The sequence below is a fragment of the Eublepharis macularius genome, chromosome 12 (genome assembly GCF_028583425.1).
Source record: "Eublepharis macularius isolate TG4126 chromosome 12, MPM_Emac_v1.0, whole genome shotgun sequence".
Classification (NCBI taxonomy): domain Eukaryota; kingdom Metazoa; phylum Chordata; class Lepidosauria; order Squamata; family Eublepharidae; genus Eublepharis; species Eublepharis macularius.
Genome location: NC_072801.1, coordinates 23420501 through 23436796, shown reverse-complemented (window position 1 = coordinate 23436796; position 16296 = coordinate 23420501). Strand labels below are relative to the sequence as shown.

Genomic DNA, 16296 nt, shown 5'->3' with positions numbered 1-16296 from the left:
GCTTTGGCCAGGTGGGGAGAATCTCCACATCATGTTGACCCAGGATGACTTCTGGGCTGGTGCCTCTCTTGATGGAAAATCAGCCCCAGGCTTGTTCTGCAACCTCATGTGCAGCTGGAGGGGTTTTTTTATGACCTCTGCCTTCGTGCAAAGAGGTACATCAGCACATGAAGGTGCCTCATAACAGACAGATCCTCGATCCATCAAGAGCAGTCTTGTCTACGCTGACAGGCAAGGGCTCCTCAGGGTCTCAGGCTGGGGTCTTTCATAGTACCTACTGATGGGTCCTTTTTGACTGGAGATACTGAGGATTGAACCTTGGGACCTTCAGCTGCTCAGCCACAGAGCTATAGACCCTCCACAACAATATATGTTTGAACACATGAAGCTACCTGCTCTGGTCTGTCAAGGTCAGTATAGTCTTCTGTGACTGGCAGTGCTCCTCCAGGGTCTCACGGAGATAAACCTTTCACATCCCCTATGACCTGATCATTGCTGAAGATTCCAGGGATTGAACCTGGGGCCATTTGCGTGCCAAGCAGACGCTCTACCACTGAGCCATGGCCCCTCCCCTAAAGGCCAATGATCTTTCATTTCTCTTTTGTCAGTCGTTACTAGAAGGTGCTTATTTGTTTCCTGCAGGGTATCGGGAAGGATTTCTTTGGAAGAGAGGCCGCGACAACGGGCAGTTCTTGAGCCGGAAGTTCGTGCTGTCAGAACGGGATGGCGCCCTGAAGTATTACAACAAAAATGATGTAAGAATGTGGGGCCGTGAAAGGTTGCTGTCTTTCTTCCCAAGGACGGAAGGAAGCTCAGGGCATGTGGCTGCACTCGCTTGTGTTTGTCTCTTGCTCGGTTGATTAATCGATTAGAATAATCGGTCGTTGGATTTGGATTTAAAGTTGCCTCCGGTTAACTGGTCAGCAGGTGCCATCCTAGAAGCATTATTCCCCCTTTTCGCACACAGAGGGGAATGCCTCTTCTAAGAGAGCATCCAAGGTATGTGGATGTACTGTTATAATGAGGAAATGTGGGAGAGCCTGGCCCCAGATAATTCACCCACTAGGAACTAAGCGGTAGAATCTTTGAGCTTCAGGCAGAGAGGATATGGTTCCCTATTTGTGGAAACCAATAAGCAGGACAGTGCTGTTTTCCCACCAGCCTGGAAGAAGCAAGTTCCACCATTTCTTGCCTTCCTCCCTCTCTCAGCATCTATGGGGCTTTGGCCAGGTGGGGAGAATCTCATCGTGTTGACCCAGAAGGAGCAAGATCCAGGAGATTTTTGGCGAAGTGCCTCTCTCGATGGAAAATCAGCCACAAGGAAGAGGCTCGAGGAAGTTGAAAGGTCAGATGAAAGGAAGCCAACCTGATGTGCAGTCAGAGGGATTTATATGGTCACTGCCTTTGGCCAAAGAGGCACATCAACACGTGAAGGCAATTTATTAGATGTAAAGCTGCCCCCAGTTAACTGTGCCATCTTAGAAGCATTATTTCTCCTTTTGAAATGGAATGGCTCTTCTAAGAGAGCACCCCCAGTATGTAAAGGGATTACCTAACAAGAAGTATGCCTCCTCCTTTCACACAGAGGAAGAAGTGCCTCCTCTCAGAGATTATCTGCATCTCTCCTGCCCTCTTCAAATGGGATTTGTCTGCTTTCTCTTCTGCTGTGTTTGCTAAAATGTATGGGCGGTCATTATCATTGGGGAAGTGAAAGTCCACTGCAGTCCAGCATGAGCTGCTATTATCCAGCCTACATGGTTTTATTGGCAATTTCAGAACCCTTGCTGTGATGCTGATGTCATCCCACAGAATAAGGGGAACTGCCTCCTTCTGTCATACCCATTTCTGCATTTTACTTAAAGTGCTTGCTTACTTTAAAGCGTGTGGTTTTAAAATTAGCCCCATCTATACCAAATGTTTTCTCCTGTTTTCCTCTATTAGACATGAAGTGATCAAACCCACATAATTAAGGCCTAATCCCAGCGGCAGACCAGAGCAAATGGGGGCAACAGTGTCTGCAAAGAGCTCCCTGCAGAACGAAGCTTCCCTTTCCTTTTTAATGCTTGGGAAATACCGGTATAGCAACGTGAATTGGGAAACCCTCGACTTGTGTGGAGCTCTGGGCAGTGCAGAAGTTCAACTTAAGGGGGTGCCACCTGTGTAGTCATTCGTTAGTGCGCTTTCAGTGTGCGCATTCATCTCATGGCATAGTGTGGATTCCATAGGTTGGCTTGAAGCAGGGCCATGTTCTTAACAGGATAATGTTGTTAAAAGCAGTCGCAGCAAGTTCAGTGGCATGAACTCAGGTTCACACAATGCATATCAAATTCTGGATCAGTTTTTCCCCCCTTCCCTTGGGCTTCAGAGGGACTGTCCACCATATTGTTTTATCAAAGCAAAATATATGCTTTTCTACACAGATACATTATTTGTGCCCCCCAAATATTTCCCAAACTTTAAGCTGCAAAACTGTTCCATGGATTGGGGAAGAGAAGGCACATGGGTAAACATAAGGGCCTGTGATGCCTGGCTTTTCCTTTACGTATTAGAAATTTCCTTTACATATTAGAAATTTGCAGATGTTTTCTTCACAGCTTTCTTCAGAACATTAAAATAATGTAACTTTTCAGAGCAATGGAAGATTCCCCCCTCAATCATTTTCAAAATTGTATTTTCACCCTCAATAGCCATCTAGTGTACAGATAACTTATGTGTGTACGATAATGCAGGCACGTGCCTCGGTCCAAATCTCTGTGGGTATGCACACAAAACTAGGTGAGCTGTTGGCCCCCCCTTCCCTCCTTTCCTTTCAAGGCTAGGGAAATCTTTTGTACACAGGTTGCTGCTGGATACTCGGAGCTGTTCCCCAAAGCCCCTCTTTATTTCACGCACTGTTCTTGGTGCGCATACTTGATGCTCAGTGGAGCGGCTGGATCAGGGATACCATCGGAGTCAAAATTAACCTAGGTGCTTGTTTTCTCTTTTCTTTTTTCAGGTTGTTCAGTGTTTAGGTCAGGCATGTTGTAATTCCAACAAATACATTGAATGGTGTATAGTGTACAAATTTTAATCACTGCGGAAGGCCTCATGGCCAAAACACACTTGGTTTTGGTATACATGTACTTTATGCCATGAATTACTGAACCTGGGCCGTTTAAACACGGCTTACCTTATTCTGCAAAATAGTGAAATCTCGCGAGAAGACGCTGTTATCACGCGAGAAGACGCAATAACAGCATCTTTTCGCGAGATTTTGCGCAAGATTTCGCTATTTTGCAGAATAAGGTAAGCCGTGTGGAAATGGCCCAGGTTATAGGAAAGATTCCTGTTAAAGTGTGACATCCCCATGTGTGTAAGTGTAATTATTTTTTAAAAAAGGATACTAGGGGAAGGTGCTTATGTATGTATCCAAAACGGATGGATTTTTATTATATAGATTTTAATATGTATATTTAATTAAAGATTCTGTGATTTGATAGTTTTTAATGCTTTTGGGAACAGACCTTGATATTTCCACACACAAGGTTTTTCTTATTTTTTCAACCTCTTTGGTTACCTCAAAATGCGTTTTATTTTGCAAGCCTGCATCTCTCTCCGTGTGTTTGCTGCCTTCGCCCTGGCCCTTACTGTTGTTTTTCTTGCAGGCAAAGGAGCCGAAAGCAATTATGAAGATCGAGCACTTAAATGCCACTTTCCAGCCAGAGAAAATAGGGAACCCAAACGGATTGCAAATCACGTACTTGAAAGACAACAGCACAAGGAACATCTTTGTTTACCATGAAGATGGCAAGGTGGGAGCTCAGAAGTAAGAAAGGAGGCTATTCTAGGGGCTGCGTTGTGAGGAAGGGGCAATGGAGTGTGCACACGGATTATTTGTGCATTCTCTTTCCAGTTTTTGCACAAACAGGAAACAGGCATTTCTCCCAGTTCTGTACCAGCCTGGAAGAGAACCTGTAGGATGCCAAGCTCACCTGGGGGGAGGGGGACTTTGTCTGGAATTGCAGCTACCTGACACCAAGTAACAGCAGCAAGTATCCACCATTGAAGGCCATGTCCCAGGGAACTAAGTTCTGATACTGGGGTGGGGGGAGACAAATGAGAGAGAGAGAGACTGCAGGACCCAGATGAGCTCCCAGCATGACATGTTGCTTTGAGAAGTAGGGTTGCCAGCTCCGAGTTGGGAAATTCCTGGAGATCTGGGGGGTGAAACCTGGAGAAAGTGCAGTTTGGGGAGGGAAAGGACCTTGGCCTGGCATAATTTCATAGAGTCCACCCCCAAAAGTAGCCATTTTCTCCAGGTGAACTGATCTCTGTGGCCTGGAGACCAGTTGTAATTCTGGGAGATCTCCAGCCACTATCTGGAGGCTGGCAACCCTATTGAGAAGTCCGAGGTCAACTGAGTGCCTGAATGGTTAGGATAGCAAGCAAAAGTTTACTGAGACAAATGCCATGAATTCTTCAGTCATTGGGGACCCAGATCCAGATCCAGACTGTGTTTTCTGTGGGCAGAACAAAACTTCCCTGCCCCCCTCCTTCCATTGCAGCCCTTTGATCTCCTTGAGATGCTGCTCCTGGAGGAGGGGAGGTGGATCGGGGACCCTGAGGAACACTAGGAGGGAGGGGTTCAGAATAGGAAGGGGAAATCGGTGGAAAGTACCAATTTCATCTGGATCTATCCTTCTGGCTCCTCACCGGGAAAGTCAGCCCCCCCACCCCCAAGTGCAAAGTTAAGCATTAAGTCGTCTCCTTCTACGGGTCCTGCAGACTGCTTTCCCTAAGTCTTCTGGCTTTCTGCTGGATCCCTAAGGCATCTGTGTCAATTGACGTCACCTCTGCCCCAGAGTGCTGATGCCAAGGAGAGAGTCCTCTACCCTCTGGGCATTCTTAAACATTGCCCCTGGTCCTATCCTGCGTATTTTAACTAGTGGATCTGACCTGAAATAAATGGCAGGTGTTCGAGCCAGGAGAATAGATCAGAGAAGTGCATTCCTGTTTTTTTTAACATTAAAGGACAATGAGTTCTTGTATCATTGAAGGAGGATTTCTGTTTGACAGGGGAAAAGAAACAGAAGAAAACTATATATTTTTTTGCTATGGAGCTCTAGATGGCTTCCCATCTAAGCAACTGAGCAAGGCCATAACTGCTCCCAAGACCACCCAATCTTTTCTTTAAAAAGAGAGAAAAATTGAGATGCCTTGTTCATTGTTTTTTTTTTTCTCCTGAGGGTGGGTTCACCTGACTGGGAGCCACATCTTCTTGCTCCAAGCGCCAGTGATTTATTTTCCCACTCTGTATTGCTTCAGTTCACTGGCTCTGACTTAATGCAGCAGTTAACTGCTCAATTCCTGTATCCTGTAGTTTGTTGCTCAGCACCACAGGATACTCCATCTTGCCATACAGTGGCAGTAGCAACATGTGCCAGGATCTGGCCTTTAAGGGCTTGGGGCCAAGTTACCTGGAGAACCCCCATCTCCCATATTGTCTAGCCCACCAGTTAAGATGTGCCTCCGCCTTCGGAGGTGAGACCAGTCTCAACTAGAGACAGGGCATTTTCTGTGGTGGCACCTTGCCTTTGGAACGCTCTCCCCATTGATGCTTGCCTAGCTCCTACTTTACAGTCTTCTAGACCAAAACATATCTTTTTTTATCCAGGCTTTTAATTAGGACTTTTATCTTTCCAGCGGTTTCTGTCTGTTTTATGGGCTTTAAAAATTCTGTCTATGGGCTTGATTTGAATGGCTTGTGGTTTTATTACTGATAATGTATTATTCCATCCCAAGCAGGACTATGGTGAGGTGGCATAGAAATTGCCTGTATCGATTGACTGATAAATCTTTATATGCTGGTAGAGCTGAGCTACTCTTCATTAGATCTCCCTTCCTCCCTCTCTCACCCCCACCCCCCCTTTGCTTGCAGGTACTTTGGCTTCCTAATCAGATGCAACACCTTTGAGCTTGCAATGTACAGAATCAGCCTGAGGCTGATGAATTAGAAAACATCAGCAGGCAGCTGTCTATAGATGGGTGATGCTTTATTTCTGATGCATTTAGCAGTAAAGCCCTTTCCCACAGGAAACGGTCTTTCCCCATGCAGTAAGGCCCTGTTAACCTGCTTGGCCGCCATTTTTGAGGCAGTGCTTAAGGGCATCAACTGGCAAACATGTTAACAGAGGGATGTTTCTGGTTATGGATACTGAGAAGGATGAGCAGCTCCAACAGCCTTCTGTAACTATACAGATCTCGTAGATATCTTGAGCAAGATCCCTTGATCATGAAATGCATTGGGAAATAGGGGTTACTTTTTTTTTCTTAAACACCTATTTAGGTTTTTTAAAAACCATTATTTCATACACATTTTGAGCATGCAGTTCCTCTGCTGGTAATACCATCTCAAATTCAGCTCAGGGGAAGTTACAGACCAACAGTTACTAGGGTTGCCTGTCATCAGCTGGGGACTGGGTTCAGTTCCCCAGGAGAACGTGGCTGCTTCGAAGGGAGAATCCTACTGCATTATACCCTGTGGAAGATGTGCGGTTTTGTCTACGGACTTTGACTTTAATTAGTGTGTGTCTGTGGGGGTGGGGGAGGGTGCCATTTAGGTTTTTCTTCCCAGTCAGAAACGGCCCCATGGCAATTTGCCCCTTGGTAAATGTCCTTGGTCTGAGTTGAATTTGGCACAGAAGAAATACCTTTTGATGCGGTGGGTGCACCACAATGGTCTGTAGTAGCTCAGGCTGTGAATGAGTTCAACTTCCTGGTTTTTCTAACACAGGAAAACCAGTTTGAGGCTATGCTAGGGTTGCCAGCCTCCAGGTAGTGGCTGGAGATCTCCCGGAATTACAACTGGTCTCCAGGCCACAGAGATGAGTTCACCTGGAGAAAATGGCTACTTTGAGGAGTGGACTCTATGGAATTACGCCACGCCAAGGTCCTTTTCCTCCCCAAACCCCGCTTTCTCCAGGTTTCACCCCCCAGATCTCCAGGAATTTCCCAGTTTGGAGCTGGCAACCGTAGGCTATGCTCAGTCCTGAATCTGATTCCCCCAAATGCAGAGCAAACTTAATTCGCCTGGCCTTCTTCCCTACAAATAGTGGACACTGCTGCAGAGTTTCATTTTCACCCAAGTTTGTTGGTGGCTGAAATGCCCTCTGCAGGCGATCTCGCGGTACTGCCACATTCTCTCTCTCCGATTTGACCAGCCCTGGAGAGGAAATGTTTTTAATACAGCAAAGCAAACCTGAGTCTTCAGGCCCCTAAAGGCTGGCAAGTTTTTATTCTGGCGTAAGGTTTCGTAGGCTAGAGCCCAGTGCCCAAAGGCTCTTTTGTTTGCTTTTCCGTTGCTTTGGATAAACACAGCAGCCCCTTCGGAATTAAAAAGTTGTGTGCAGACGTGCTTGCCCCAGTGACCGTGGCACTTAAACTGTGTCGCTTGGAAAGCAGAGTTGCTGTAACATTGCTCCATAGAAATTATGGAAATCATGCCAACCTGTGCAGCATCGCTTCATCTCTTGTACATTCAAATCAAAATCAGATTCAGTGTATTAGAAACGGACTTCGAACGGTATGAACAGAAGTGATAACAGCTTTTTGTGTCTCTTTTTTAATGGTTTCCTCCCCCTGCCCCCATCAGGAAATGGTGGACTGGTTTAATGCCATCCGCGCTGCTCGATTCCATTATTTGCAAGTGGCGTTCCCTGGAGCCAGTGATGTCGATGTGAGTTCTCATTTTTATTCTGTTCTCCCTCTTGGCTGCCCCCCAATCAGTTTGATGCCTTGCGGCCCTGCTGAATGCCTGGGGTCTGTTGCTGAGGTCCTGGTCCCCTTGCTGGTGTTACATTGTTTTGGCATCTAATGCAGCAAGTCCAAATAGCACACGAATCCCCTGGCTGATGCATGTGGGGCACAATCCCATTGGAAGTTTGTTTGTTTACTTCATTTATACCCCGATTTTCTCCCCAGTGGGGACCCAAAGTGGCTCACATTGTTCTCCCCCCTCCATTTGATCCTCACAACAACCCTATGGGGTAGCTTGGGCTGAGAGGGTGTGACTGGCTCAAGGTCTCCCAGCCATCTTCCATGACAGAGTGGGGATTCGAACCTGGAGTTCCCTGATCCTAGTCCAACACTCCAACAACTACACCACACTGGCTGTCTAGTTGTCTTGCAGTAGCCTTCTTGAAAATAATGGGAGCTTCACTAGAACATTGCTGTCAAATTGGGCCGCTTTGGGTCAAAGCTGTCTTTTTCCTGCTGTGCTTAAAGAAAGCTGTCTTAATTCAACCTCACCGCAGAGCTGTCTTCAGTCAGTATGAGGGAATTGTGGATCCTCACACATTAGGCACGCACATGCATACCAGGAGTTAGCTGTGTTAGTCTGTAGTGGCAAAATAGTAAAGAGTCCAGTAGCACCTTTCAGACTAACTGACTTTATCATAGCATAAGCTTTCGAGAACCACAGATGCATCTGACGAAGAGAGCTGTGGTTCTTGAAAGCTTATGCTACAATAAAGTCGATTAGTCTTAAAGGTGCTACTGGACTCTTTACTACATGCATACCATGCATGCCTTTTATACAACTCCTTTGATGGCAAATTTTGTTAAGGAGCATTTCATCTCCTGGAGCCATCAGTCCCAAAGCTTCCAAGGTGAGATGTTGTGTGATCAGCTCTTGGGGAGAGGTCTCCCCACCTTACAAGCCTGGCTATTTTTTTCCTCGCCAAGAAACGCTTTCTACAGAATCAGACAGGTGCCAAGCAGGGCTTTAATCCGAGGGAGATTCTGGTCTGCAGCTGCCATTCAATATCAGATTCTAGGGGTGTGCATAATGAAAATGACAGAAATAGCAGTTTCTGAGATTTACTTGTGACTTTCTGAAATGGAAACGCTAGTCCTAGCTGCTTGGTAGTCTTGAAACCCCCCCCCCCCCTCATGAAATCTATGTTCTTTTTGAGTGCCAGCATTTACCACTTGAACTGGTGTTTCACTTAAATCTGTACTGAATTTCTCCCTTCCAATCAGATTGTTGCAAGGGAGAGGCAAAGAGCACTCCCAGCCAATCCCGAAGAGTGCTTCCATTCTCTTCACCCTCCACTTCCCCCTTCCCCCTTCTTTGTGAGCTGAAGAGAAACTTTTTTCTTATGAAAGTAGAAAAGCCTGGTTTGGGGTGGGGGCGCTTGCTCAGGTGCTCATAGAATTTGAATGCTTTGCCCAATTTGCTTGAAATTAGAGGAAGGCAGAAGACACTCCAGTGCAATTTTGGTGACAATTGGTTGAAAAATAACTATTCCATCTCCCACCCCTGGAAATCCCCCATAGGAAATAATGAAGGTGCAAAGATAGCTGAGGGTGGGGCTTCACCGAAGCCTCTCTCACTTTCTGGGATGAAACAAACAACAAGCCACAACAGGGAAGAAAGACAAATGCAGAGTTTTCAGTGGAAACAAATTTTTTTATTGTCATTCCCTGTAAGAGTAGGAAAATGAAATGAACACAGACGGGACTTTTTTTAAAAAAATGCTGGTGGCTGGCTGAAGCTCTCCGCTGGCTGGCTGTCTGACAGCCATTTTAGGAATTAGTAGAGCGAACTTAAGTGCAGCTCTGCAGAGAGAGACCTCCTTTGGGGGTCTGTAAAATTGCCCCCCTTTGTTCAATTTGCTTGAAACTTAGGAGTTTTCTAGATTAGACGTAAGATTGTGTTCTGCATGATTTTGGTGCTATTAAGGCCAAAAACAGTTGCCCCAAGAGCCTCCAATTGTTGTTGTGGGTTTTCCAGGCTGTATTGCCGTGGTCTTGGCATTGTAGTTCCTGACGTTTCGCCAGCAGCTGTGGCTGGCATCTTCAGAGGTGTAGCACCAAAAGTCTTTTGGTGCTACACCTCTGAAGATGCCAGCCACAGCTGCTGGCGAAACGTCAGGAACTACAATGCCAAGACCACGGCAATACAGCCCGGAAAACCCACAACAACCATCATTCTCCGGCTGTGAAAGCCTTCGACAATACAGCCTCCAATTGGTCCCCCTCCCCTTCCCCATTGAAAGGAGCAGCCATGAAAATCAAGAGAATGGGGGGGGGGAACCTGACAAATTTCAGTTCTGGTTTAGCAACACCCCAATGGAAAACTACCCAATCACATTAAACATTTCACTCAACACCCCCAGATATTAACCCTATCAGGTTGTGTATGGGTAGAGCAGAGGTTGTGCATGGGTGAAGGATAAGTTCTTCTCCTCTTGTCAATGGCACCAAAGCACCAGAAGAATCACGCAGCACAGAAGCTTGGATGTAATGGGGCTACAATTTTATGGAAAGTGACGTCACATAGCTTAAGCAAATTCTGCGCATGTTACAGGACCTCTGGGGAAAAGAGGCTAGAAACTGCCTTTGTCATGCTGTCAGGACAAGACGTTGGATCCAGAGTAAACTGGCAAATTCCATGATTTCCCCTTTCCACTGTAGCATTCAATAGGCCCCCTTGTCCCTTGAGAGCAACGTTTTGTGGAGATCAGTGGGGGCGGGGGGGGAGACCGGAAAGTCACATTTTACCATTGGAAATTTTACTCTGGATCCAGCCCAAGAGGCCCTAAAAATGGTTAGAATTTGTGCCCAGCCGAGCCCAAATACAGTTTCTCAGTGTGGTCCCTGCTTACCCCTCCCCCCAAAGGTGGGGCTGATGCGGCACACATTCAGAGATCCTCATTCCCCCAGGAGGCTGTCTCTGAGAGTCCCTCTACATGAGACGCATTACACGAGGTTGCTCAAGTGAAGGGAGCAACCAGGGAGCAACCATGTTAACCAGGAATTGTAGTGTAAAAAGACAGATCAGCAGGCTCTGTCAATTTCACCTCCTCAGAAGGTTTATTTATTTCCTCTTCATCTCCCTGAAGGGGAAGGGAAATTAACAGAGCCTGCTGATCTGTCTTTTTACACTACAATTCCTGGCTAACATGGCGTCTCCCTTCGCTTGAGCATCCTCATGTAATGTGTATTGTGTAGAGAGACTGTCAGTGGTAGAGCATCTACTTTGTATGCAGAAGGTCCCAGGTTCAATCCCAGGCATCTCCAGTTAAAAGGACCAGATGTCAGGTGATAATAAAGACCCTGGAGAGCTGCTGCCAGACTGAGTAGGGAATACTGACCTGGATGGACCAAAGGTCTGATTCAGTATAAGGCGATTTCATGTGTGTTCGTCAGCTTTGTGCTCCATGTCTGTCAAGAGGCTGTGTGGTGCATCTGGAAGGCTCAATTGTCCCAGGGCATCCCTCCAGCCTTCATAAATGGCGAGGTAGGCAAGCGTACCTGTTTTGCATGAACACTCCAGGAGCCGTAGCCGTAGCAATAGACTTCTTCTCCCATCTTGGGGGGCGGGAAGGGAGAGGAAAATTCTTCCCCACAGTTAATGAGACACACCGAAGACTGACACACACGCACGCCCCCAATAATGCCTCCTGATAATGCCTCCTTCAGCCAGAAGGATTTCGCTTGGGTTCATGAAGACATTTTGGTGGTGAACTGTCCACTTTGAGTCTGATAAAGCTATTATTTTAATTGGTTGTTGTAACAGTTTCTAATTAACTATCCCAACTGATGCAGTTGCTCGTTGTTTTTGTTAATGGCAAACCCGTTTCACTTAATTGATGAATTTGATCTCATTGCCCTGCCCGTTCGGCTGGACTCTTTGGGATTCAGTCCGTCGCTTTGTGGGCTGGCCTCTGAGGCAAGAGCATCTGGCGCCAGAGCCCAGGGAACCAGCTGACCCAGCAGTGCAGCTGAGGGGCTTATCTGGCTCAGCAGCATTTGCTGGCAGGTGTTGGGGCTCAGGAGCCTCTGGTTTGCTCTGGCCATGATCCTGCGAGGAAGTGTCCCGCCCAGTGTTCTGTTCTGAGTCTGCAGGCAAGTGGCACGCTGCCAGCCTCGCTCTTTGCCTCCTTCGTACCACCTCTGCTGCTGTTCCTCTGGCGTGGGAGGCCCTAGTCTGTGTCTTGGTTGGCAAGACTCAGTGGTGATCTCTGAGGCAGGCGGCAAGGATTGGCTTGCAGGCTCTGGTAGGGGGGAGTCTCTGCTGCTCTTGGGGGGGGGCATGGTCAGCCCTTACAGGCTCTGGCAGAGCGGTGCGTGGTCATCCAGTGCCTCCACAGCACCCGACTCAACCCCACCCTGGTGGTCCTCAGGTTCTTCTCCTGAGCCCTCCACGCCTGAGTCAGAGGCGGACGTGTAATCAAATAGTTGCGTGTCAATTTGGAAATGGGAATGTGACAGCAGCTAACACAATACCTTGCTTTATTGGAGCAAAGTGGTTTTCTTCAGTAGTTGGGAAGGAATGCTGGCATTCTCACGATGTCATCATTGTCAAAAGAGGGCTTATGCGGAAGGAGCTGGTATTTCTGAATCAGCTGAAAGAATCTGGAAGAGCTGCTGAGAAAGACAGTCGTTCTTGAGTTTTAATGATGGTTAATTCAGGTAGAAATAATCGATAGAGGAGGTCTTGTGGACAGCAAATAATAGTATTATTATAACTATGATGATTAGGGTTGCTTGGGATCAGTGTCTCTGGATTAAATTAGCTGTATTACAATTAATTGTAAAATGTGAGTTGGAAGATGGCAATTGGTAGACAAGAGGCGAAGGAGTGAGGGATCTGAGAGAGGGATGTCCAAGAGGAAAGAGACTGAGGCTCAAATACTCCCTCATTGTGGATTTGGGACTTCTTCATTTATTCTACTGACAAGAGTGTTAGTTTGAAACTTCAAGTTTTATTCCCTGGTTGACCACATCCCCATACCTTTAAATAAAAGTTTCACTTGTGCAAACAGCAGTTCAGGATTAAATGGGTCATCCACAGTCCTGGGACCAGTAACCTGGCCCTTTTAGGTCCAGTAGCATGTGGCTGCATTGCCTGAAAGCATGCAGCTATTGCAGACGAACACCACAGACAATTTTTGAAAAGGCTTGGAGGGCAGAAAAAAAGAAAAGCAGGGCACAGTTTGCCAAAAAAATCAACCTTGCTTAGCTGTGAATTCACGTCTTTGATGGCAAAACATTAGTGCCGGGAAGCTGGCTGGCTCATATAAGAATTCTGTGAAAGACAGAAATTGCTGCTAAGTCCCGAATCTTCAGGGCCCTGCTCATGGGCGCATGGTGCCCAATGGGATGTTAACCAGAGCAGCTGCTTCTCTGGTGGCTGGGATGAAGCTACGGGACCAGATGGCTTTCATCATTACAGTTTGTGATGGGAACAATGTGGTGTTTAACCCTAAAAGGCAACTCCGTGTGTGTGTGTGTGTGTGTGTGTGTGTGTGTGAATATGAATTGAGGCCATGCTATTGGGAAGGGGTGTGTATTAGCTCTTCCTCTCTGAATCAGCATGTACCTGATCTGTATCTCTCTTCTCTGCGCCTCTCCCCCTAGCTATTTTTAAGGGCCGAATATCACCCATGGAGAGGGTGAATGGAATGGCAAATCCAAAAGCCTCATGTGGTTTGGGCCCAGCTGAATGTCTGCATCCTCCCAGAAACCCTGGCTGGAAATAATCCACAAAAATCCTTGCTGCATCATAGGAAATAAAAGGCTGGGCTTTCAATACTTGATCTTTTCTCCTCTGTTGCTTTGTATCTGCACTAACACCATGTGTTACTTCCCCTTCTCTTTCCCCTCTGTGTTTTCTCAACTCTAGCTGGTGCCAAAACTTTCTAGGAATTACCTGAAGGAGGGTTACATGGAAAAAACTGGACCCAAGGTGAGTCACACTGTGCTTTCTGTTTATGCCGAAAGCAAGGATGTTTTCCTATTTTCCTTCAGGTTGGAAAATAAAATGTAGTTTGGGCTGTTCTGCATGTTCCAATCCTGTCCCATTTGCTGGGACAGCCATAATGACTAGAAAAGTGACTCTTTAAAATAAAATGACACCAAGTTGCTTAGGGATGTGTGCTCAGCCCCATCTTTTTGCATGTCTTCTACTGGCAGCATTATCTGTCTGTGTGTCTGTCTATCTGCTGGCTTTGGCGCACAGGGGAGGGCACAGGCAATGTAATCCCTCCACGATGAGCATGCGAGTCTTGTTCACCGTTCACTCTTCACCTTCTCTGTCCTAATGAACTGAATCAAGTTTATTATTACGATCTAGGATCAGAATTTGAGTCAGCATATACATGTCCTAATGAAGAAAGGCTCCCTGAGAAATTCTTTTCCTATTGTCCCAAACAGACGCTGTGATCGTCCAATGCATAACCTACACTTGAAGTAAATTGGGATTTTAAAGCAGGTTTTAATTCAAACTTTCTTAGAATTTTTTTAAGGTTTTAGGACAGTTTTTTAAACTTAAGAGTTTTTAACTTTTAAATGTAACCATATCTTAATTTGGAATTGCATTTTTAAAGGTATTTTCTCCACCAAGATAATCAGTTTTCTAAGGTGGACCGGTTGGACTGGCAGCAAGTGCTACCAAGTCATTTTTTGACTATTGTTAACTATTTGACTACTGCTATTATTATTATTATTATTATTATTATTATTATTATTATTATTATTAATGTTGTTGTTATTTACATTTGTATCGTACCCTTCTTTCAGGGAGTTTAGGGCAGCGTAGATAGCTTTCCTTTCTTCCAGTTTATCCTCACAACAACCATCTGGTGAGGTAGGCTAGTCTGAGAATGTGGGACTGGACCGAGGTCACCCACTGAGCTTTCGTGCCTGAGTGGGGATTTGGACCTTACTTTGCCAGATCCTCATTCAACACACTAGCCACATCATCAACTGGTGTTTATGGATTTTCATGCCAGAATAAAGCAGCTACTCTTTTCACGATGCTCTGCCACTTTGTCGGTTTTAAATTGTTGTTGCCAGTCTTTGGTGTACCAGTTTTGCATTTGTTATTGCAACGTTTGGTTCTTTGGATTGGTGCACAGTTTTGAAGACATCTGTGTTGTTTAAATATGGAAAATAAAACAAGATCTCGTGGATCGGCCACTTGTGTTAGACCACACTGGCTGTCATGTTTGGTTTTTCTCATTTGTGGGCTCCTTCAGTGCCGCTAACCCCCAGCCACTCCTCTTGAGTATCCATTTTAGCCTCTCTCTAGGAGCGACAAGGCACAGATAGGCACTGCGACAGCATCATGAGAAATCAACATTGCAATTCTAAATAGAGTGTTGATTTTAATGGCCTTAGAAGGGTATACCTCTGTTTAGGATTGTACTGCAGTTGGTCTGTATGCTGGCATAGGAATTTGTAAACAGCACCCGGTTTAGCCAGATGCAAGGAGTACGTGGCCAAACAGACCTAGCTGTAGTTCATGCTTAAATCAAAACTCTACTCTCAGGCAATCCAGATTCCGCAGTGAGAAAAACTGCATTGTACAAATGGGGGCACATTGGCATATTATTTTGCAACGTTTGCAGTTTTGCATTATTTACTCTGGAGCCGAGAGCCCTGGAGGAAAGAGAAAAATGAGCTATGTGGGATATCGCAGACCAGCAGCCAGAAACTCGAATGCTTATTGAGACTGCTTTAATGCTAAAAAGAACTGCACACATGCTTCTAAGCATAAGGACTACAGCCCTGTTTTTTTTTTTAAATATCAAAGTTGAGATTCAAAGACAATTCTCCCCAATGTAGTGATGGGCAATGTGGAGATAAACTAAAAATATGTCTGGAACAGAAGCCAAAACGTTTATTTTTTTCTGTTGGTTTTATAGATAGTTAACAATAGATTTTATTGCTAATTATTGTGGATTTTTTAATTTCTCTGAACCACTTTAGGTGTGTGTGTGTGTGTGTGTGTGTGTGTGTGTGTGTGTGTGCGTGTGTGTGTGAGAGAGAGAGAGAGAGAGAGAGAGAGAGAGTTTATACCATATATATAAGTACTAAATACATTAATACAATTTAGGGAATCTCAGTTTTGTGTGTTATTTTAAGATGTGTTTGTGTGACTGAATACGATCATGCTAGGATCCGGAGCCTACCTGTTTTGTTCTATAAAATACTTTCCAGATTGGTTAATCCCTCTTTCCACTCTTTAGCAAACTGAAGGTTTCAAGAAGCGCTGGTTTACCATGGACGACCGAAGATTAATGTATTTCAAAGATCCTTTGGTAAGGACTGTGTTTGGGTTTGACATTGGATAGGATCCAAAGGGCAGAGCAGAAGTCTCCCCACACCACCTTCTGAAACCTACCTTCCAGAAATGCTTGAAGCCAATCTAGCATAGTACCAGTCAGGCCCATCTCTGCTAGGCGCTTGAGGGGACCACAGTTGACGGTATCGAAAGACACTTTACTATTGCCTGATCCACCCCTTCAA

At 45.7% G+C, this 16296-nt stretch overlaps 1 protein-coding gene across 1 annotated transcript in view; it reads left to right on the top strand.

The window, feature by feature from the left end:
* Window positions 1-16296, top strand: part of ADAP1 (ArfGAP with dual PH domains 1) — a 70914-nt gene that overhangs the window by 46412 nt on the left and 8206 nt on the right. The window contains exons 5-9 of the mRNA XM_054993056.1: window positions 643-755; window positions 3645-3791; window positions 7631-7714; window positions 13670-13732; window positions 16017-16088. Coding sequence (XP_054849031.1) covers window positions 643-755; window positions 3645-3791; window positions 7631-7714; window positions 13670-13732; window positions 16017-16088 — 479 coding nt within the window. The remainder of the gene's footprint in view (window positions 1-642; window positions 756-3644; window positions 3792-7630; window positions 7715-13669; window positions 13733-16016; window positions 16089-16296) is intronic.